Source organism: Vipera ursinii (genome assembly GCF_947247035.1).
Source record: "Vipera ursinii genome assembly, chromosome: 2".
NCBI lineage: Eukaryota > Metazoa > Chordata > Lepidosauria > Squamata > Viperidae > Vipera > Vipera ursinii.
Window position 1 is genome coordinate 70,850,734 of NC_139513.1, and position 23,309 is coordinate 70,874,042.

General features: G+C 38.1%; 1 protein-coding gene across 1 annotated transcript in view; it reads right to left on the reverse strand.

Annotated features, from left to right (window-relative positions):
- BSN (bassoon presynaptic cytomatrix protein) overlaps positions 1 to 5,508 on the reverse strand; it is a gene marked incomplete at its 5' end in the record, with an annotated part of 242,008 nt that extends 236,500 nt beyond the window's left edge. Inside the window, one exon of the mRNA XM_083352936.1 lies at positions 5,318 to 5,508. Within this exon, the coding sequence (XP_083209062.1) occupies positions 5,318 to 5,508 (191 nt within the window). The remainder of the gene's footprint in view (positions 1 to 5,317) is intronic.
- Positions 5,509 to 23,309: the final 17,801 nt, after the last annotated feature.

A 23,309-nucleotide genomic window follows, 5' to 3' on the forward strand; every position in this document is an offset into this window, starting at 1 on the left:
GATCTCTTCTTGCATGGTGGTAAAATGTTAAAGATTATGAGGAGGCTACTTTATGGAAAAGCAGAGAACGAGTTTATGAAGAACAATGAAAACTGTTCACGCACTACCAGATCCAGGTACTTACATGAGCTGTGGAAGTTTTGATTTAGCTTTAAGGATTAGCAAGATGCTCTTAGCAGACTTATTAATACCCTGTTAGTATCTCTACCACAAATAGATCAAGGTACAGGTTTCCCCAAACCTTAAGATCTTGCGAGGAAACATGCATGTTTTTGACTGATTACCTGCAAATACTGCTTTACAGATGTATCTCCCCAGTGTTTTTCGTAACATATATTTTGTCTATATTATTTTAAAAGAAAGTACAAAACGTCCCACGCCAGTTCCCATTTGTTACCTTTGTAATCACTTTCCTGTTCAGATCCTGTATTATGATTTATAAACATATTTGCAGGATGATTATTTTCCTTAGTTTTACATATAAATAGTTAGGTCAACCTACCATACCTGTTTTAACTGTGAAACATCATAAAATGCATTTAGTTATATTAACTGTCATAATCATAGACTTGTGTGTTATCGTATATTAACTATCATAATAACAGATTTGTATATATATTATATAATACATATTATATCTCTGGTTTGAAACCATCACATTCCAATCTGTTTAACATATCTCTATATTTTACAAGAAGCTCACAATACTCGTGGGTTTCCTTAGTATAAGAGGTAAAACTAAAGATATCATGAAGAATATTTTAAAATATCCTATATCAGTGAAGCCATCTAAACATAAGCATAGAGGAGTAAGATTTATAACCTTTTAATACAAAATCTGTGACACAAATGTCTGAAAGAAATAAAATGTATTTGCTTCATTACATCAGATCATATTAGCAGAGGAACTAACATGTTTTCTAATGAATTGGGCTGAAAAGATACTTTTTCCCTGCTAACCAGCCTCTTTTCATACTAAGGGACATTTGGAGACAGATTTCAGAATATAATTTTAAGTTATGCATAAAATAAGTTGATCCTTTTCATAATAGCTTCTCAAGCCCTGCAGGATTTTATGGGATTTAAAACCAACCTTTTGAACCAGGCCTTGATATGAAAACTTGGGAAAATGATAAATTACATACTAGCAGCAACAACTTGATTCATAATTCCTAGGCAGAATTCTAGGAGCTTTACTGTATATTAACTGAATTGTCTAGAATGTAATTAAAACCCGTTTAATGTACAAGGCATTGCAGCCTGCAACTTAAATTGGAGATCACTACAGCATAGACCAGGGGTAGAGAACCTTGGCTCTTTTATGGCTTGTGGACTTCAACTCCCAGAATTCCTGAGTCAGCATGGCTGGTTCAGGAATTCTGGGTATTGAAGTCCACAAGTCATATAAGAGCCAAGGTTCCCTACTACGCCTGGCATAGTCCATTAAAAACCCATCCTTCTCTATCAAGGTAGAGTCACCGGTGGCTTATTAGCATGAGCTAGAAGAAGATGTTTCATGACCTGCCTGCAGAATAAGTTGAACAGGACTCAACAGAACACCAGAACCATTCATCAGTAGTACTTCCAACTCATGTAGATTAAATTTCAGGATGTTGCCCAGGTGAGCAACTATGGCCCCTTTATGACCTGTGGACTTCAACTCTTGCTTTAAGTTCACTGATTCATATAGCAAATTAATTTATTTTCCTATAATCATAAACCTTTTACAAAGTTCCAAATCTTCTGTTCCTTTGGTCATCTGGTTTTAAATCAACATGATCAGAGCACTATTTATTTATTTGTGCAGTTTATATAACTGCTCAACTCACAAAACAAGTGATTCTATCAATAGCCTAGATTTTTCAGTGGCAACAAGTTAGAAAAAGTCATTTATGTATATTATAAAAAGAAAATAACTAGTGTTTCAGATTTTAGGTTTTGCCCAAGGCTAATATACTTTGTAAGAAGTAGACTGTAACAATTCAAAAAATAGCAATAAAAGAATAATTTACATTGTTATACTCCAGTCATATTAGGAGGAATGGAATTAATATAACTGGAGGCAACAAGCTGTCTATCTAAAAAATTAACAACACAATTTTTTGCAAATTCATTCTGAAAACCCTACGGGGTTCTCTATGTATGTGTAGCAGTCCAACTTTATAATTAATACAAAAGTTTGAAAGAATTAGTCACAAGTAATTATTTTTTTATTTAGGTTTATAGGCCATTTCAGCTGCACATGACTCCACTGGGATAAATTGTCATGCCATAAGAAAAGATTAAAACAATAGGGATTATAACATCAGTCTAAATAAACTATAATACTAAGAATAATTTTTCTATCCATTATTACACATCCATTAAAGTAAGAAACCACCTTATATCAACTTAGACCATTGGTATAGAACTCCATAGAAAAACTTGAAATAAAAGTTCAGGCAAAAATATTTCCAACCTTTCCAAGAACAAATAGGAATTAAATCTGAAAAAGTTTGCATATAAAACATGTGATTTACTGTTATCTTTAGCTGTTTCTGCAAATTGCTACTCACTGCAATAATATTGGTCTATATTAGATTTATTATTGCATATTTTTACATTCCCATATTTGCTATCAACTTCTCTCACATTTAGCTTCTGAAACACAGTCACTAGTATGCACTGCAGTCAATTCACTTCATCACTATATCTTTCAATAAGCAAAACAAGTTTTCTTCAAATGAAATCAGATAAATTCTATTGCTTGAGACAACACCTTTAATTAATGTTTGCAACCTAATCCATGTGGATGTTCTCTTAACACTTCTACAAGTCTTTTTATTATTTTACTGCAACAATGACATGGCTGCTACCTATCTATATGTGCACATACACACATACACACACAATCACACACACTTGCCGATATTCATGACTTTTCCAGCACTTTCCCTAAGCAGAAGAATAAAAGGCTGACCAAATAAATATTCATTAATCAGGTCAGGACATGATAGAATGCCTATTTTGAAAAAAACAGGGTTCTGCTGATTTTCTGGGGAAAACAATATAGTACTTTTGCACTGATGTATTAGTGTTTGGATGGCTTCCCAGCTCTCTTCAACCACCATGGCAGAAGTGTCAAAGAAAAGCTTCAATGCGTAGATGCCTCAAAATAAGACACACAGTACCACTTTATGGTGCATACATGAATCTGAATCCAGACTGCAGAATTAAAGAAACCTTCCAGAGGCAAGTAGACCTGGCTCAGAGGATCATCCTGCTGCAGGTCCCCACACGTGAGAATGCTTCTTTTCTTTCAGTGTTATCTGTACACATGTGCAATATTACTCAGACTCGCTTACACACCTCACCATGTGCTTATACAAATTTGCCTGAATATTTCAATATCCATTTATTTTCATGTCTGCATGAATTTCTCTTGCATGATCACTGATGCTTGGCCTACATTTCCCTAGGCTCAGCTGGGGAGTAATGTGCAAACTTGGACCCTGCAGAATGAAATCACTGTCACCATTTCACATTATACAGATGGCAATTCTGCTAAAAGCTATGGTTTCACAGGTGAAGTTAACAATTAAATGCATCATCAGAAGACATATTTGAAGTGTAAAGTGGATAATGATTGCTTGAAAAAGAGAGATATTCTCACAGACTATCAAACTGCATTTTATGTTCCTTCTTCCAAATTTCTGTAGAAAATCAGATGCTGTGAAATACACAGTTCAACAGAACAAAATGTTTTCATCACTGAAAAATAAATAAGTTCCAACTTGGATCCAAGCAAAATCTTACAATATAGCAAGCTATTTGATTTCTTCCAGAATTCATTATATTTCCCATGGAGTAATGGAGTAATCAATAAACATATGGACATTACTTTTAAAACATGTATTTAATACATTTCTGTCCACTTTTTCAACATTAAAAAGCTCTATATGTATATTCTTGATATTTTAGTATAAGCTTTGAATGCTGGAAAAGTATTACTCTCCTGATGTTTTAAACTATTTTTAAACTGCTACTGTTTTCCCATCTGCAGTGCTTTCCAGTACCAAAGATCTATTACTTTATGAGAATTAATAATGCTTTAAATGTACAAAACGTCATGATGTTTGTTTTTATTAGGGAAACAATAACAAGCATTTATATTGTATTGAACATGGTGGATAAAGCATCAATTACATAACTATTTTAATTTATATTCTAACTGAATGCAATTAGAATAGGTGCACTTTGTGCTTAAGCATGAAGAATTGTGTCTTTGTAGGCAAACATCCCATCAATACGACAAATGTACATGAAATAGAAGCATATAGAAATATTTGGTTGGGTTTTTTTTCATAACTCAAGCCAGACATATTCCTGAAAATCAGTAGCTCTGGGGAAACTACTTGTGGCTCCTTACCCACAAACTATGTCCATTCCTTTTTTTTTTTTTTGCATGCCATTCATCCCATCTTTAGCTGGGTAATCAGCATCCCATTCATGTTTCTTGGCTCCCCTCTCTCTGATACTAGCCTGCACTACGGCACCCTTTGTAAAAGCAGGTCCTCATCCAGTTGATATGCACATGCTTCTCTCTTCACCTCCATCTTCTTGCCATATTCATCTTCCTACACTCTAGCTCAAATTTCCAAACGTGGAGAGATTTCTCCATTCCCTATCTTAAAAAATTATTTAAACTTGAATGGTCCCCAATCCAATATTTCTAGACATCGCCATTAGATCTTATCAGAGCTCCGCTTGATACAACATCAAAGCCATAGCATAAACTAAACCTATTAGCAACATTCTCAAAATAAGACGTTTGGTTCTGTAAAAAAAAAAAAGAAAAGAGGGGGGGTGTCATTCAATGTGCTCTGAGTTGCATCTCTCATAACCTCGAAAACATGTTTTTTCCTCAACATTAGGAGCACATGGCAAACTCAGGCCAAACCACCTTTCTTTTTCCCCCCATATGCACTATTCTCACGAAGACACCCCACTATACCTAGCCTTCTTCTGCACCGCAGTTATCAATCGTCCTAGCGCACCCCAAATTCCTTCCCTCGTTTCTCATAGGCTCCACGGATTGTGCCTTCCTTCCCTTTTACTGTAGAGCTTTTGCTCTCAGCTCCAGTTGATACTCAGCAGGGCCACACGCTCCGCAGCATGGGTTCCCAGCTGCACTTCACCCTTAATCCCCCCCCCACCAGCTCCTTCCAGCCCAAACTAGCACACAGCCTCCATCCTCCCGGGCTCAGTCAACCGAAGTTGCCCCCGCGCGACTTCTCCTGTGCTACTTCGCCCAGCCCGGATAGTCTGTGGCTCCCACCTGGCGGAGGGTCCGTGAGGCTGCGCGGGGCCCGGCGCAGCGGCAGGCGCCCTGCCCGGTGGGAGCTGTCCTCCACTGCTTGGTGCTGAAGGTGGCTTGGCGGATCCAGGCGAGGTGGAGGGACCCGTAGCGAGGCCGGGGGGCAGCTGCCCCTCGGCTCCCCCGCCCTCTAGGCTGGCCTCATTGCCCATGGCGAGGCGGCAGCGGTCGGATGGAGACGGGCTCCCTGAGCGTCTTCAGCGCAGTGCTGCCTGCGCCGCCATCAGCCTAGCGCCACCATCTCCGGCTGCCCCATCCGCACTAAGCATGCGCTTAGCTTGAGCGCGAGCCCAGCGCCCACCCCCTCCGAGAGGACGCGCTTCGCGGGGGCGCGCGGCGGCGCGCGGCCTCGGACCAATGAGGCGGGCGCAGAGTTCGGGCCGGCCCCTCGCCGGCACGTGCAGGGCCTCGCCAATGGTTGCTCGGTGGTTCGTTTTTCCCGCGGGCGCTTGCATGCGGAAGGTCCGGATTGCGAAACGCGAAACGTCATGCAGCCGGGACAGAGCCGCTCGGACCTAAGCAGCCAAGCCCGGAATGGATTGTCTCGCTGTCCTTTGGCTTTTCAGGGGGCTCTTCATTGGGAACTCACGCCGTTCGGAGTTCTCTCGCTCAAGACAGCCCTTCAGACGCATAGATCGTGTGCCCAGCCAATAGCTTTTAACGGGACACGTTAACTGTTGACAAATCGAGCCCATCGCGTGTATAATCTTGATCATTTTTACTAGTCATGGCGTACTTAATCCCCCACTTTGAGGACGCAACAATATACTTTGCTGCTATCCCTGTTTACATTCCCTTTCGAATTGGATACCCTCCAGAAATGTTGGACTTCAGCTCCCATAATTTCTAACCAGAATTGCTGAATTGCTTCTGACAGAATTACAAGACGCTGAAGTCCAACATGTCTCGAGGGCAGGAAGTTTGATATAAAGTTTCTGCATGCATACTGTACAGTACTAGGTGTGAATAGCAAGTTCACACATAAAAGGAGAAGGGCAATTATTTTGTTGTTGGCAACCAAATTCTGATTTCTGAAAAAATAAAAATTGCAGATGGACTTCCTCTGAACTTTATGAAGTTGTATTGATATTGTGTTCTTAGGGGTGAACTGTATATTACTAATAAATGATTGTTTTTCTTTAATTTCAATACCTATCAGAACTTTTTCCTGTTTCTATAGGGTTTTTGCATTACTTTTGCTGATATTTAAAGTGACAGTAAGTAATAACTGAATCATCAATCACTTACAATTTGGTGTATACCACATCTCATTCCTATTTGTTATATTGCTTTTTTTTTTAAAAAAAAAACACTTGAATATTTATTTTGGGTTGAGAAAACAGATTAATACAAGGATTAATTACAGGTAGTTCTCGATTTACAATAATTCATTTAGAGACCGTTCAAAGTTCAAACAGCACTGAAAAAAGTGATTTATGACCATTATTCACACAACTGTTGCAGCATTCCCCATGTCCACATATCAAAATTCAGATCTTAGCAACTGACACATTTATGATGCTTGCAGTGTCCCAGGATCGTGTCATCACCTTTTCCGACCTTCTGACAAGCAAACTCAATGAGGAAGCCGTGTTAGTAATTTAACAATTGCAGTGATTCACGTCACTTAATATATCCATACCATACTGCTAAGCTTGTAAGCCGCCCTGTGTCTTCGGAAAAGGGCGGGATATAAATGTAATAAATAAATAAATAAATAAATAAAGAAAGAAAGAAAGAAATAAAGAAAGAAATAAAGAAATAAAGAAATAAAGAAATAAAGAAATACTGTGTTAAGAAAAGTCATAACATGGGGCAAAATTCACTTAACTATCTTGCTTAGCAACAAATTTGGGGCTCAATTGTGATCATAAGTCAAGGATTACCTGTAATACTAGGCAAATTCTTTGGTTTGGGGGAACTATTGAAATGTTGCCATCACTTAATATATCCATACCATAATCCTTTTGGATTCAATATATTTAGGTATAACCAACCTGATAGTATCAATATAGACTGCTGTCTAAATTATAAAAGGAACAAATAATCTAATAAGCAATGTCTGTGAATACACCCCTTCACTGTATGTGGTGATATTATTGCAAAAAGAAAGTATTTCATTATGTATAGGACTGCAATATTTTGTTAATTAACTTTTTTTCCAGTGGGGAAACCAGCATAATCCACTGCAATAAAAACAAGAGCCTTTTGGTCTCTTATAGTCTAATGATTTGTGGATATTGGATTTATGGCATATGAGGGGAGAATGTTCGTATTAGTGGTGGTAGAAAGTATTAACAGGATGATTTAGGGAGAAATAATAAGTTGGAAGGAACCTTAGAGGTCATCTAGTCCAACCCCCTGCTCAGGCAGGAAACCCTATAACTTTTCAGGCAAATGGCTGTCCAGTCTCTTAAATGTAAGAGATCAATACAGTGGTCTTAGAGATACTGTAGATGCATTTTTGCATTGGTGTCACAATAAACTTACTTAATGTAATACAAAACCATGGCTTCTGTTTAATACTTTTTTTATTAAAAAGTTTTACAATACATTTTATCTTTAACAGACAAAAAAAGGAAAAAAAAACCCTCCCAACCCCCTCCCCCCACCCTCTTCCCCCTCCCCCACCCTCCCCAACCCCTCCCTCCCTTTCCCCTCCCCCCGCTTCCCAGAGCAAAACACAGGGTATAAAAATACAAGCAATCATGATCTAACTTACGCAAACAATCCTAAACTATTCAAACTATCAAACTTTAACTCATATAGGTAAATTCCAAACATACATATATATATCATATCAATGATTATTCAAATACAAAATAATACCTTCCAATCTGATACCCAATAAAAACAATCTCAAATAAACCAATTTATATCAATTGTCTAAAACTATTCCTCATTCTAACTAAGCTTTAAATTCACATTATCCTAATGTATTATACAACTTAAAAATACCATAGATTACTTTCCAAACTTAAGAAATTTTTATATAATCACATCATTCTTATATTCTTATACAGTATTCTATTACCTATTGCAATATTACCCATAAAAATATTACAAATTAACTTCAGTCACAAAGAAAACAATTTATATCAATTTTATAAAACTATTCTGTCCAACTAAAAGCTTAAAATTTTTCATCCAAATAACAAATCATAACCTACAGAATATCAATAAACACTACTACAAATCTTCCCAATTAACTTTTCATAATCATCTTAGAACTAAAGCAACACGAAATAATACATAATTATTTTATAAGGGTAAAAATATATATCCCCAAATAAGTCCTTCTATCAATTCCAATTCCCATAATCCTTATTGCATTATTGTCTCTTACAGTTATGTGACTAAATCTTCAGGCTTGATTCATTCGTCCAGAAGCAGCACGCCTCTTCCAATTTCTAGCCTTCTCCAGTGATAATGAAATTTGACCCACTCCTGTACCTTTCACATCTGTCTGCGTTAACCCTTCAGCAACTTGCGGGTTCTCTCTGGAACGTTGAGACTCTCTCTCACCTTTTTTCTTTGTAGATTCCAAAGATGGTATGGGGACTTCTTTTAAAACATTACTGTAGAAATCACGTGCCTAAATCTCCGTGGTGAAACAGTACCTCATACCTTCATAGGTCACCACCATACCCACTGTTATTTGCCATCTAAACTTAATATCACGTCGTCTCAATTCTTGTGTCAAAAAAGCAAATTCCTTCCTTTTTCTTAAAATCTTTGCAGGGATCTCTTTTAAAATCAGAACTTTTTGCTCAGCAATTACAAAATCAATATTGTAGGAGGACTGGATAACTTCATTTCTAATAATTCTCTTTGTAAAATAAACCACCACATCTCTGGGTAGTTTCCTTTGTCTTGCGATCCACGAATTAACATGGAAGATTTTATCTATATCTTGCATTATTTCATCTGCTGGTCGCTTCAACACCCCTTCCAAAGCCTCAGAAACCATTTTCTCCAAATTTTCCTTAGGATTTTCTATTAGGCCTCTGATTCTTAAAGCAAACTCCATCTGAGAATACTGTGTCGAAATCAAGTCATAGTCCATTTTCTCTATTACATTTTCAGTTTCTGTCATTTTGGTTTCCAATCTAATATCATTTTGAGCAAGATCTTCCACTCTTTCATCCAAAATCTCAATACTTTTAACCACGCTTTCTATTGCAGATGTGATGTCTGCTCTCATTTCTTTTAATTTCTCTGTAAACTTCTCCTCCAACCTTTTCTCCATTATCTCAACAAATTGCTGCATTTGCTTTTCCATAGTCTCTTGCAACAGATTCTGCAAATCTTTTGCTGTAAAAGCTGATACAGATTCAGATGCAGAGGACAATGAAGTTTTCACTGAAGACTGCTGCCTCAGGGCAGGAACTTTAGAAGATATAGCCGCCATTTTCACCCTCTATTGTTAACTACGCACTTTCACATGCAGATTCAGCAAAGTCCATTGAGTTAAAGATCAAAACATCATCTTCACCAAAATCTCCTGCATCGCTCTGCCTGCGTCCTCGTTCTCAAAAGCTCTTCCTTGCTAGCAGGGATGGTTGCGAACGCCCTGTTCTGCTCCAAAAAACCTGGAGCAGAGGCGCCTCGCAGTCCGGAGCATGCCCAGGCTTCGGGGGGGCTCAATCCTTCCGCCGCCAAAACTCTAAGTTCTGGCGGCCCCGGAGAGCTCTACCCCTACCTGGACGCTCACCCCCTCCTCTTCTCCTGAGGTGGGGGCTTCCGAGCCGCCGAACAGCTGATTGGCGCTGTTTTCGGCAGCTCTACGGAGCCGCGAGGCTGACAGCCAAGAAATGGCTGCCTCCAGCGTCGCCTTGCCATCCGGAAGCCTCTTCTGTTTAATACTTGAGGAACAGCATTAAATGTAAAACATAAGAAGGTAAGTAGGAAATCAACGGAGAAGTCAAATGGCCACAAATGTTAGAGCTAGATGAGCGAAAATAAGGCTTTGAGGCATAATCAGATTAAATCAACAATACAAAAGAGCATATATGATCAATTCAACTTATTCCGTGCCACATTACAAAGAAAAAGTGTTTACAGGAGTATTATTGTATTATTCATTCTATGATATCATAGAATGAAGGGCACTGCAACATGCCCTAGTAAAGGTCCACTGGTATTTTTGATGTATAGGTGTATGAAAATAGAAAATTATTAACTCTCCTGTTAAATATTAATAGCATTTTGAAAAGGCTGGATAGTTAGTTCTGGTTATGTTGTACAATAACTCCATTTCTAGAGATCATCGTTCAATCATTTTTTTTTTGCCTGGGGACACTCACCGTTACATAAAGCAATCCAGGAAAGGCTGCATGAAATCAGTTTCTGCTTGAGTGACTTCTTCCTGGTATATTGGAAGGTTTCACTGAAAACAGTGGAGCAATCCAATGGGTTGATAGATGAGTTTGAGCCAATAACTAAATATTACTATCCAGGCCCTTGTTTCTAACTTCTAATCAGGCCAGAATGTATTAGAAACACATTTAGGAGTGCCAAATACAAAATGAGATCTAAATTTGTTCAGTTTCAAGCAGTCTAAAAGTAGAATAGTTGCCCCAAATACAAGTAGTCATCACTGAACAGCCACTCATGCCACTCTTCAGATTTATGACAGCACTGAATGAGGACTTACCATGGATCTTCATAATTGGGGCCATCACTGTGTCCCCATGAACATTTAGGCATTGGCAATCAGCTTGCAATTATGACACTGGAATCATCTGTGGTCACATGATCATCATTTGCAACCTTCACTGCCAGCTTTTAATTTTTTTGTAGATAAACTATATTAGAATGTTGGTGGTGGATTGTCTTATTTCAGTTCTCTTCTGCTTTGATAGGTCTTATGTGGTTAGTTCATCATGTGGTTTCGAATCACATGACGGATGTTTTGTAGACTGACAAAATGTTCAGAAACTAAACAACATGCTTGGAGAACAAACCACCACCAACATCTACCACCCAAGTTACCAATATTTTCCACCATTTCTAACTATATTAGAATTTTGAAAACAGTATAAAAATTAACAATAACTAATATTTAGAAGGAAAAAAGAACAGAGCAAAGACAGTGCAAAGAAAAAAAGCAGTGCAAAGCAAAGAAAAAAGATATATAAAGAATTGACTTCCAATTTTTTTACAGCAATAATGATAATGATGATGATGATGATGATGATGATGATGATGATGATAATGATAATAATAATAATAATAATAATAATAATAATAATAATAATAATAATAGTTTGAAGGGACCTTGAAGGTCATCTAGTCCAACCCCCTGCTCAGGCAGGAAACCCTATACCATTTCGGACAAATGGCTGTCCAGTCTCTTCTTAAAAACTTCCAGTGTTGGAGCATTTAAATATGAATGTAAACTGTTCTCTTATTCTATTATTGCAATGTTCTTTACATTTTTTCTATAATCTATTATTTTTGTTACAATCATCAAAACCATATAACTTCATTTTTTTGTTTCCTAAAATAGACAATAAGGGGACTAGAATAGAATAGAATAGAATAGAATAGAATAGAATAGAATAGAATAGAATAGAATAGAATAGAATAGAATAGAATAGAATAGAATAGAATAACAGAAATGTACAGAATATTTAGATCAGATTGGGGTTAACTGTACAGATGACAATTTCTATGAACATGTCCTATTGTTTTCTTTGTATCTACTTGTATATTTCTATTCGGTTTTATATTTTTAATATGGTCAAATGACTTATTCTATTCTATTCTATTCTATTCTATTCTATTCTATTCTATTCTATTCTATTCTATTCTATTCTATTCTATTCCACCTTTTCCGATCTTTTGTTTTCAGGCTACCAAGTTCATTAATTCTTCTTTCTAAAATATCATATGCTTTTCTGTGACTTGATCTTTCCCTTATCATGGCTTGCAAGCTGATCTGTAAAAGTGACATAAGTTCAAAAAGAAAAGAAAACATATGATTCATACATTTGCATTAAATTAATAAATATTTCTTCGCTTAGACACTAAAATATTTAAATTGTGCCTGTTTAGCCTGGCTTGTGCCATCTCAGTGTGATTCGCCTATTAATGTTACTGCTATTTTGTACTTAAGAAAAATTATTGAAGTCACTTGGCCATTTGGATTTGCTATGATAGAAATAACTTTTGCTAATGATTGTGGCAGAGTCTATGTGAAAGTCTTATAGACTTCTTTTCTGGGCATAAATACTTGGGAAATTCAAAGCAATTCAGATTGAGACATTTTAAAAGAAGGAATATGTTGAGGTAGATCTCAAAACCTAACAGAGAGTTTCTATTCAGAGAATTAAACTTATCACTGATGTTTATAACAAAATAGAAATAAATATGTTTTTAAAGTATTTATGTATGTATTGTATTTGTGTACAGTGTATGTATGTGTTTGTATGTGTATGATGTAAGTTTGCATGTGTGTATTTATATAAGGTTGTTAATTTTTTTCTCCACAATCAGTGAAATGTTGTCTGTGTCACAGATTGAAGAATAAGCATTTAGTATTTATAGATTGCAAACCCCATTTGAGGTTGGCAAAACAATCTTTGCTAGAATTCAGAAAACCTAGTTTTCTAAGCCAGAGGTGTCAAACTCAATTTCATTGAGGGCTGCATCAGCATTGCGGTTGCCCTCAGGGGGCCGGGTGGGTATGGCCACAGTGGGCATGGCCTACTGGGTGGGTGTGGCTAGAGTGCATATGGCCTACTGGGTAGGAGTGGCTAGAGTGCGTATGGCCTACTGGGTGGGCGTGGCCAGCTCTACATCGTTCGCATCAAGGGTGCCTATGGGGGCCCGGGCAGGATTGGGACAGATCTGAGGGTCTCTGGCAGAAGGAGGGTCTCTGGGCCAGGGCCAAGGCAATGGGGGCCGTTCCCTCACTGTTTCCAGGATGGCTTCGCGGACCACATGAAACCACTTCGCGGGCCGGATCCGGCCCCCGGGCCTTGTGTTTGACATGTCTGTTCTAAGCAATTCCAAATCATTCTGCTACACAAGCTTTTTATTAAGAAATGTTCATCATGTTCTTCAAGCCATCTTCAAATAAATGAGAATTCAATCGCCACTAGTTTTGAAATTTTAAGAAGTAAGCTGTCAGTAATGTCATTATCCTATCTCAGGAGTCCCCAACCTGTGGGCCGCAGCCCACTAGTGGTCTGTGGCCTACTCCCAACTGGGCTGCATGAGTGGCCTGTTGGTGCACACGTACACACGGCCCCACTCACATGACCGTAAGGGCACTCATGGCCCCACTCGCAGGAGAGTCGCAGGAGCTCACAGCTTCACTTGCATGAGCAACAGGGGTTCACACATGCACCTGCCCCTCCCACAAAACTATCCCTTATTTTCCCCCTATGCTCTGGGCCGCCAACTTGGAAAGGTTGGGAAACTCTGTCCTATCTTGGTTTTTTTTCCAGAGTTGAAAGAACAGCCAGGTTGAGAATAACACAATACCCAGGGAACACATTGACTCAAAAGCTACCATTTCTCAGTTATGATCCTCCTCTGTATATTTGTGATAAGCTTTATGATGGTGTGCTTAATGGTTCAAGGTCCAGATGGAGATTGTTCCAAATAGAAGAATACTGAAGAAATGAATGATCTCCCTAGTTCAATCCTGCTGCTCCACTGCACACCAGAACCTCATATAATTATGAATCATTGGAGGAAACAGTGGCAGAGCTGATTATATTTCATTTATTCAGGTCCAATACCAAGAAAGCAGCCCTCCTTCCATCATAATGAAACCCATTGGGATTCCTGATCCCTTGATGATAATGAGAAATAAATCAAGTGTAGCTTCCTAAGACTTAGAAAGTGCTCCAATGAGATGCAGCCTGTCACCATAAACCCACTTTAGCTTCCTTATAAAAATGATAGGAATAAAGAACATGAATGAGCACAAAGAAGTGAACAGCATTGCTCCAGAAGAGGTACATCCTGAGAGGAAAATATCAGCTAACTCAGTATATGAATCCCCCAAGTTGTTTCTTATAATTAAAGTACAAAGCTGGTACTTTTCTGCCATGTCTTGTTCAATGGCCTCATTACATTTCTACTGCATAGAAAGAAAGCCTTTGATCAGAGATATTGTCATTTTTTTATTTTAAATAATAATTAGCATAAGGAAAAATATGTTATCTGCAGAAGAAAAGAATGTAATAAATGTTCATACATGGAAGAAAGGCTTAGTTCTCAGAATACTTAGTTAAAGCAGGGATGGGCAACTATGCCAACTTGGGATTTCTGGGAGGTGAAGTCTACAGGCTGTAAGGAGGCCATAGCTGCCCACCCCTGGTTTAGAGGAGGTCCTCAGATGGAGCAAGAGTATTTATTATAAATATAGAAGCAAAACTCATGTCTGTCTTCAAAGTCTGGTATAATTAATCACATGTGATGTCTTATCTTAAGTGTTAGATGATTTCTCTTTCTGCATTGGGGGTCTTCTTGGGGTCACAACCCATGCGGAAAGGGGCCAGAATTAGATTCCACCCTGATCTAGGAGATCCTGTTCTCTATCTTTTACTTATCCTCTATTTGTCTCCACACACCCTCTTTCATATTGTATTTAATTCATTTACTGGGTTGTGAGCCATCCAGAGTCAATTCTGGTGTTAATAACTGGCCCAAGACCACCCAGCAGACTTTGTGTCTAGAATTCATAATCTTCTGATTTCTTTTTTTTCTCCCCAATTTTGTTTATTTGTGTATCAAGCAAACATTAAGTCAATAGCGGTTTACATCACAATACGAGGAGGAAATAAGGTTGTCCCGTTACATATAAGAAAAATCATTGCATATAACAAGTAATAAGATTCAATTAATAACTCTTTTTGACATCCAATTGTACCATTGACTCCAAGACAAATAGTAATCTGTGTCCCCTCGTCCCCTTAACATCATAGTAAGCTGATCTGATTCCGCACAGTTCAATATTTTCTGAATTACTATTTGGTCGGGTGGGCTAACATCCATCTTCCAATATTGGGCCCACGCCAATCTTGCAGCAGTGGTTATATGTAACAACAAGTACCACACAGTTCTGTTTATATTTTGTGGTCTTATCCCCAATAAAAATACCTCAGGACACAATTGTATATGGTATCCCAACATCTCACTTAGCCATTTCTGAATATTCTTCCAGAAATTCATAGCCTCTCGACAGGTCCACCATTGGTGTGCCTTCTTTGAATACCTTAACCACTCTACCAGACTGGCTCTGTCTCTCTCTCCTCCCTGCCTTTGTCCCCCCCTTCCTCCTTCCTTGCTTTTTCTAAAAGAAATAGTGAGAAAGTCTTGTTGCACAGAGATTCATTTGATGTAAATAGGCCAGTATCTTGTTTCGAATCATACCAGCTGTAAGTTGAGGACTATCTGTACTCAAAATCAAGCTCACCTAGTGGAATTGAGTGCTGTAATGAGTGATCTAGGAGAAAACAAAGCAAGTGTAATGGAACCTACCAGTTGTGCAGTTGTGGAGGTTGTTAAGTGAGACATCCACTTAATGACACCAATCTCTATTCTTTCCATTGTAACCATTAAGTAGAGCACAGTGTGCCTCAGGGTGGCCTAGCAGAGGTCTAGGCCCATACTGCAGCACTTCCCCAGCTCATATATAGCCAGGCCTGGACGTCTAAGGACCTGAGGCACTTTGTGCTCCACTTTCCACAGACCTTGTGCCCGCTTCCCACCAACATAGGAGAGCTATGTGATGGATTGGCTGCTTCCCTGTAAGGTCACTGGCCCTTGGCAAAACTTGAGAAATCATACAAATCCAATCATGAAAACCCAAGCAGAGTCTTCTTAAAGGTACAGCAATTTATTTTTGATTGAAATAAGTGCTGGGTGGGAACACAATCTGAACACTGGCAGCAGTTGTGTTCAGAAGTGCCACACCTTAGAAAGTTAGTAGCATTGGTTAATAAACTTTGTTTGCCAATGAAAATCAGACAACAGAGTTATTACAATATAAGGAAGACCTCAATCATCCCTGTACACTCCCTTATTCCCTCCTTTAGTACATCACATCCGTGTACATGTTTCCCATGCTTGCATGAAATTTGTCCCTGACGCAAATCCTCATTACAAAAGTGAGATAGCAATAGTTAGCTAAGCTAGGCTACACAATTTATTTCTATTCTAGTTCCAGTTACAGAACCCTACATCCCAAAGGAGATAAGTGATTGAGCTGGGATGGGATGGGGAGGAGGGTGTGGAACCCAGTGGGGTGGGAGGCAGGCCCAATGCCTGTGGGGACCCAGTGGGGCAGGTGGAGGAAAGGCAGGGCAGGGGACCAATGCATCATCCCTAATGTTGGTAGTAATGGCAAGCCAATTGGCAAGCACATGACTGTGCGGGTGCTGCAGCAACTATAACTTCATACAGGGATTATGAATCCATTCAGTGCTGTCCTAATTTTGAATGGTAGCTAAATGGTCATAAGTAGAGGAATACTTGTATTTATTCTCTATTCCTATTCTTCATAATTTTTGTTTATTATTTATCAACGCCTTTAAAAATCTCTCTTGCAGGGGAGTTCTGCACACACACACACCTTCCTCTCCTCCTCCTCATACCAGTTGCCTTTTAAAATCTTTTTTCCACAGCTGGAAAACAATCCTGAGACATTCACTGATCATGTTGCGTATGAGTGTGCTGTTATTCTGAATGTCAGCTTGCAAAAGAATAGACATTCACAATAAATATCCCTTCGTCATACCGCAAGATTAAAATCCATATATTCATAAGAAAAAGATGTTGTTGGTCATATAGATTATTCTATCCTCTCCTTTTTTTGGGAGACCAAAGAATGGGTTGTTTTCAAGAACAAAGGCAGAAATGGATGCATGGGCAGAGGACAAAGAAAGACACAGGGAACCAAGACTAAGAAAAGTACTGAAATAAGATGTCCCTGCAGCTTTATGTCAAAATTTGGAATTTCCAGCAAGCAAAGCAGAGGAAACTGATCTTTTTAGGTAAAATTTTCTAGCCAGAGGTTTCATTAATTTCTGTTTAGTTTTGTGCTGCTCGTAAGTTAAGATTTTCTGTACAAAATAAAAAAATGAGTCTTATGCCAGTCTGGAGTGATAACTCAGGCATGTTTTAGAAGATCTACTATTTTTCCTTTTAAAAAATCCCTTTGTGATAATAAAAATTCTGATTTTTTTTTCTTCCTAGCGTTTTCTTGCAAGCCCACTTTTGCAGATCACCTAAGTGTTGACTCATTGGTTGCGACAGGAATTGAAGTCTGGCTTGTCACCTGAGCCCGACATCATAATCACAGAATGACTGGCCCAAAGACACACAGAACAAGAACTCATAATTCCTTCATTTCTAGCTTGGTGCCTTAACCACTAGAATAAACTGAGTCTGGATGGTAGTAATAATAATAATGATAATAATTGAGAAGACCTGTGTGTGTGTATTGAAATGTGGATGGAGATAGAGAAATCCTATTTTTTCTTTTAGACAAATGGTCTGCCTAAATCATTTCTTTTGCATTTTCTTGTGAATTTTTTGCTTTACTGGTTTTAGGCAAGATACAGTGTAACTTTTTTTTCTATGGTTAGATGTATGAAAGTTAAAAGTCTTCTCTCTCTTTTTTTTTTGTAAAATTTCATTTTCTTTATTTCTTGTGAAATTTGTTTTCTAAAATGCTCCACCACGTAGTTGTGAACAGGGCTAGGATATTGCATTATAGAAATTGCTCCCTTTTTATTCCTAACCTTTAAACCATCAGAAAGATGGCCCAGGCTATGAGAACCTTGTTCCTCTCAAACACTCCAGTTAGGGGTGGATGCCACTTGATGTGTCCTTGGAAATATAAGTAAGGGCAGCAATAATGATCCTGAAGCAGAAAGCAGACCCAGAGAGGGAAGATCCAAAGGCTTCTGGGAAAAATCTGAATCCTCCAGCATTCCCGCCTACAAGCTCAAGCATTTCCCTACAGTTATCTTTGCCTTGCATGATTTACCCTCCCAGGATTGAAGGAACTGAAGCTAACTGGGGTTTTTAATTCTAGGGATGATTTAATCTTTTTTAATTTGTTTTTAACTTTTGTATTGGTTGTTTTAAATGCTCTGTAAACCGCCCTGAGTCCTTCGGGAAAGGGCGGTATATAAATTTAATAAAATAAAATAAAATAAATACTTCTTGACAAGACTAATTTCTTTCTCAAACTAAGGGGATTGTCATGTTATTTTATTACAAGTGCTAGTATTTACACATACTTTTAATAAATTAATAAATGTCATAAATCAATCAGTTAAATATAAATTGAAGAGCAATTTGGTGTAGTGGTTAAGGCATCAGGGTAGAAACCAGGAAACTGTGAGTTTTAGTCTCACCTTAGGCACAAAGCCAGCTGAGTGGCCCTGAGAGGCCCTGTCTCTCAGCCTTAGGAATGGGACAATGCTGGCAAAAAATGGACAAGGTTTATGAAACAACACTGCAGTGTTGCTTTCATCAATCTGATCCTTTGCCCCTCCCTCAACAGACATGTTGGTGAGGCCTATTGGACAGATAACAGTTTTGACAAACTAGATTAGCTACAGCTGTGGGCTGGACCAGAACTTTCCAGCAGAGTGCAGGGGTTATATACGAGGACCTGATATGCAAGAGCAGTGGATAATCTGCCTTTAGGACTGCCTGCTCTCTGCCTTTTTAGATTCTCTTGTTTATTTGCAACTAAGGCAAACAACATAAAGAAGCCAAAAGAATCTAACTTTCATAAATCTCTTGTGAACTCAGTTAAAGGAAAATCTGTGCAGTGGCAGCCCAGTAAATTAGTACCCAAGGAAATAGGATGCCATTATTGTTAGATCAGCTTGATTTCAACAGGGAATATACAGGACAAATGTTCCATGCATTTGACACTGAGCTACAGATGTTAATAGGGTATAAAAGAGAAACTGGTAAATATAGACGGCATAATCATAGTAGCTATATCTCATTTAATTGTAATTAAATTTAAACTTACATGAAAAGAAATATATTTTTATACTGACTCTAACCCTTTCAATGCCGCTCAGCATTTAACTCAAAGGCAACATGCATTTAGGTCTAGAAAAGTCCCATCTTATATAAATGTATGGCTCCAGATTTCCAGCCGAGCCATCTGGGTTTAGAATATTGATCCAGCACTACTGTGGAAATAGGTCATGCTAGCTTTCTTTCCATTCTTAGTAACTATATTGAAAAAGTGGTTGACTAAAAGAGTATAAAAATTTAAGCAGCTTAACATTGTGCGATCTCCATTTCAGATACTGCTCCTGGGTATTTCCAGCTGTAGAAATTTTCCAGATTAAGTTTCCACATCGTTGCATCTCTATGCCAGAAATGAATGCATCTGTGGAACCTCTGACAGGATAGTGTCTCAAAGTCGCAGGAGCATAGCAAGGACCAAATGTGACAACCTTAAGAGTGATCACCTGGGAGATACCATCTGTCTGGCTAAATTACCTGAAAGGAATGTTAAGCATGGCCTCTGTGTAACCAGATGCCAAATGGCTCAATTGATGAGGAATTTTGTAACAAAATGCAGAGAATCCATTTGTATAATTTTATCCAGATGCTGCCATAAAAGATGACAACCCTACAGTAATGACAGTTTAAAGATATCTTCCTCTCACTATAAACAAATAAACAAAACATGTCTAAATTCAAAAATATATTGCTCTGCCTATGAAAGCCAATGGAATTGGTCACTCATTGGCCAACATTGATTGTGGTGTGAAAGGATGACTTGCAATAATAAGACAGCCTTCTATGGATTAAATGATATTGATTATTCCCAGCAAAACAGGGCCTTTTGGATATATTCAGCTAAAACTACCTAAATCGCCACATATCATCTCTCATCATTCCTGGAAGCCAGAGCAATAGATATCTGGCAAGGGATTACAAATTATAAACTTTTCATTCCATTCAAATTATGTAAACAAATTGATAATGGTTGATATTCTATGAAATGGTCAAGGAAGCCATGTAAACCTGAAAAACTTCAGTAATAAAGAAGATCACAATCTGAGCTTACCTTTATTTAGGAGTAACTCTTATTAATCCTAAGAAGTTTTACTTCTAAATAAATATGTTTCAATTTAACGTATTTAAACTTGGTAGACTAGCCCCACTGAATATATATTGATATATTTGGCAGGTCTGTAAATTTGAACTGATGCTTAAATCTAAGTGGCATAAAATAATTTGCTAAACTGCTGATTTCCTACACGCCTAAAATGTCTTTTATTAAACACTGAAATTGCTGGCCAAAAACAATGCAACACATTTTATTCATTGCTTAAAGCATTAAATTGGTATTTAACTTTTTAAATAAAACTTTCAGGTAATTGTTGAGTGACATGCCTCACAATTTTATAGGAAAACAATTTTTCACTTCACTGATTATCTTAACACATTCTGTTAAGGGCCATTATTTAAATATAAGCACTTCTAATTAGCCACCTGTATTGCATGTTTTTGAAACATGCTTCTCTCAAACTCCTGGTTTGTGATAACTAAGAGACTTTTTCTGAAAGAGCCAATAAAAAGCATGTTGATGGTTTATAGAATAATAAAATCAGTTCTTGTACTGTATATATCACTACTATACTATTTCAGATTCCCCCCCACTCCTCCAGAAATAAAATGCCAGAAAATACATTAAACTAATGGTCAATGAAAAGAAATTGACTATTTTTTTACTGGGATTAGAGCAAAAGGAGACAGGAAGTTTAATCCTTCCCCCAGAGTTGCAATGGGGGCACAAATCTGCTTCATAAAGTTACGATGCTTAGAAGAAGCTAATGCCAATGGCATCTAATTCCAATTTGCACAAAGCTGGTATTCGGTATCACTTAATTTGCTTCTGAGCAAGTTGTCACTTTCCAAAGACTACTTTACATGTGAAGCAGTTCTGAAACAGGTCAAAATTACAGAGATTTGTATAGCTCCATTCCCTCTTGCCAAAAAAAAAAGATATCAAAGTGGGAGAGTCAGTTGCTATATATCACACACGTGAGAAAGGTACAGAAATCTATAGGAAAAAGGCTGGCAACTCTAATACCCTATTCACAAAACATTTTTAACTGGAGCAAAGTTACAGTATGACTGTTGTAGGGAAGCAATAATGCAGCAGCAAGAGTGGAAAGGATAGGCCCGGCTTGGTTCTGGGTTAAAATTCCTGTACTGGATGGGGAGTAACCATCACAAGAAGTTCAACCATAAAAGATTTAAAGGAAAACTTATATTTGGTATCTTAGTCAAACCTAAAGTGTTCAGTCAAGACTAAGAAGTTAGGACAATCAATTTTGAAGAATCCATCAGGAGGATAACAATCTCTTCTCACTGTATTGCCACAGTGGCCATCAAGAAGATGCTTTTCCTGGGATTTAGAGACAAGAGATTCACACCAGGATGAAGGCCTTCTCCTGGGACCACCTTCTCAAAAAACATCTGCCTCTCTCGCCCATTCTCCATGTTCCTTCTTTTAAATCTTGTCATCTTTTGGGAACTGGAAAGGAAGCCTTTTCTGTGATTGCCCCTATTCATTGGGAAAAAATATCTCCCCCCCCTTCCCACCCCCAATATAAAACAGGCCCCAGATCTGCTCATCCTTAGGAAAGCTGTTAAGACCTGGCCTTCCCATAAGAACTTTGATCCAGTTGAGTGGATCTGCCTTTTGCTCCTTTTATTATAGTGCTTGGTCACCATTTTACGTTTTGTATCTTCTGACTTAACAAATGTTTTAATGTTATCTGTGTGTTTTTTATTGTTGGGTTTTTTTAATTGTACAAAACAAGCAAGAGTTGTGTTATTTAAGTTTGATGGCCACATACAAATCTGGTAAATCAATAAACACCAAAGAGACCTTTGTTGCATATAATTTAAGAGAGTTGCAGAGAAAAAGGCAAATATGCCAGACTGCTTGCCTTCAACTTGCCGGGACCCCTGAAATGACAGAAGACAGATTCCTAGAGCCAGCTGGCTGTTGCATAACATGCATAATTCCTGTGTCTTTAGCTCTATGCTGAGGTTCAAAATTTGGGGTCATGTCTTGTTACCTTTTTATACTTTTACAAGTACAATGGTGGTGAAGGTGGTAAACAGTGTAATATCTGGATATGGCCTCATAGCGCATCTTATCAGTGGCCTGTTCTGTAACTTTTATTTTTAATAAGCCATTGCTCATCTTCCCCTACAATTCAGGTGTTGAACTAGGGAGTGGCTGTAGTACTTTTTATTTTAACTGTACAAGTTGTAATATATAGAAAAGCTCAATGACTAATGTGATTAAGATAAAGGTAAAGGTTCCCCCGCACATGCGTGCTAGTCGTTTCCAACTCATGCTCATCTCCGTTTCAAAGCCAAAGAGCCAGCGCTTGTCCGAGGACGTCTCCGTGGTCATGTGGCCGGCATGACTAGACCTTCCCACCGTAGTGGTCCCAATTTTTCTACTTGCATTTTTACGTGCTTGCATTTTTACGTGCTTTACGTGCTTTTGAACTGCTAGGTTGGCAGAAGCTGGGACAAGTAACAGGCACTCACTCTGTTACACGGCACTCGGGATTCGACCCACCAAACTGCCGACCTTCTGATTGACAAGCTCAGCGTCCTAACCCACTGAGCCACCGCATCCCTAATGTGATTACTTAATAGTAATAAGTAATTTGTATACAGTAATTTGGTAAAGAACCCTTTCTAAATGTGTGTATTAGAAAATTTATCTTATGTGCAAAGAGAGAAATGTCGACCCCATCACTTGACACATAGATTTTAATATACAGCTGCTTAATTTGAAAAGAAAAGATACAACCTCATAGAGTTAAAGGTGAAACAATTCAGGGAAAACGATTACTTCATGTATTGCTAAATTCAACATGTTTTCCACAATTAGATTCCAGTTTGAAAATGTAAT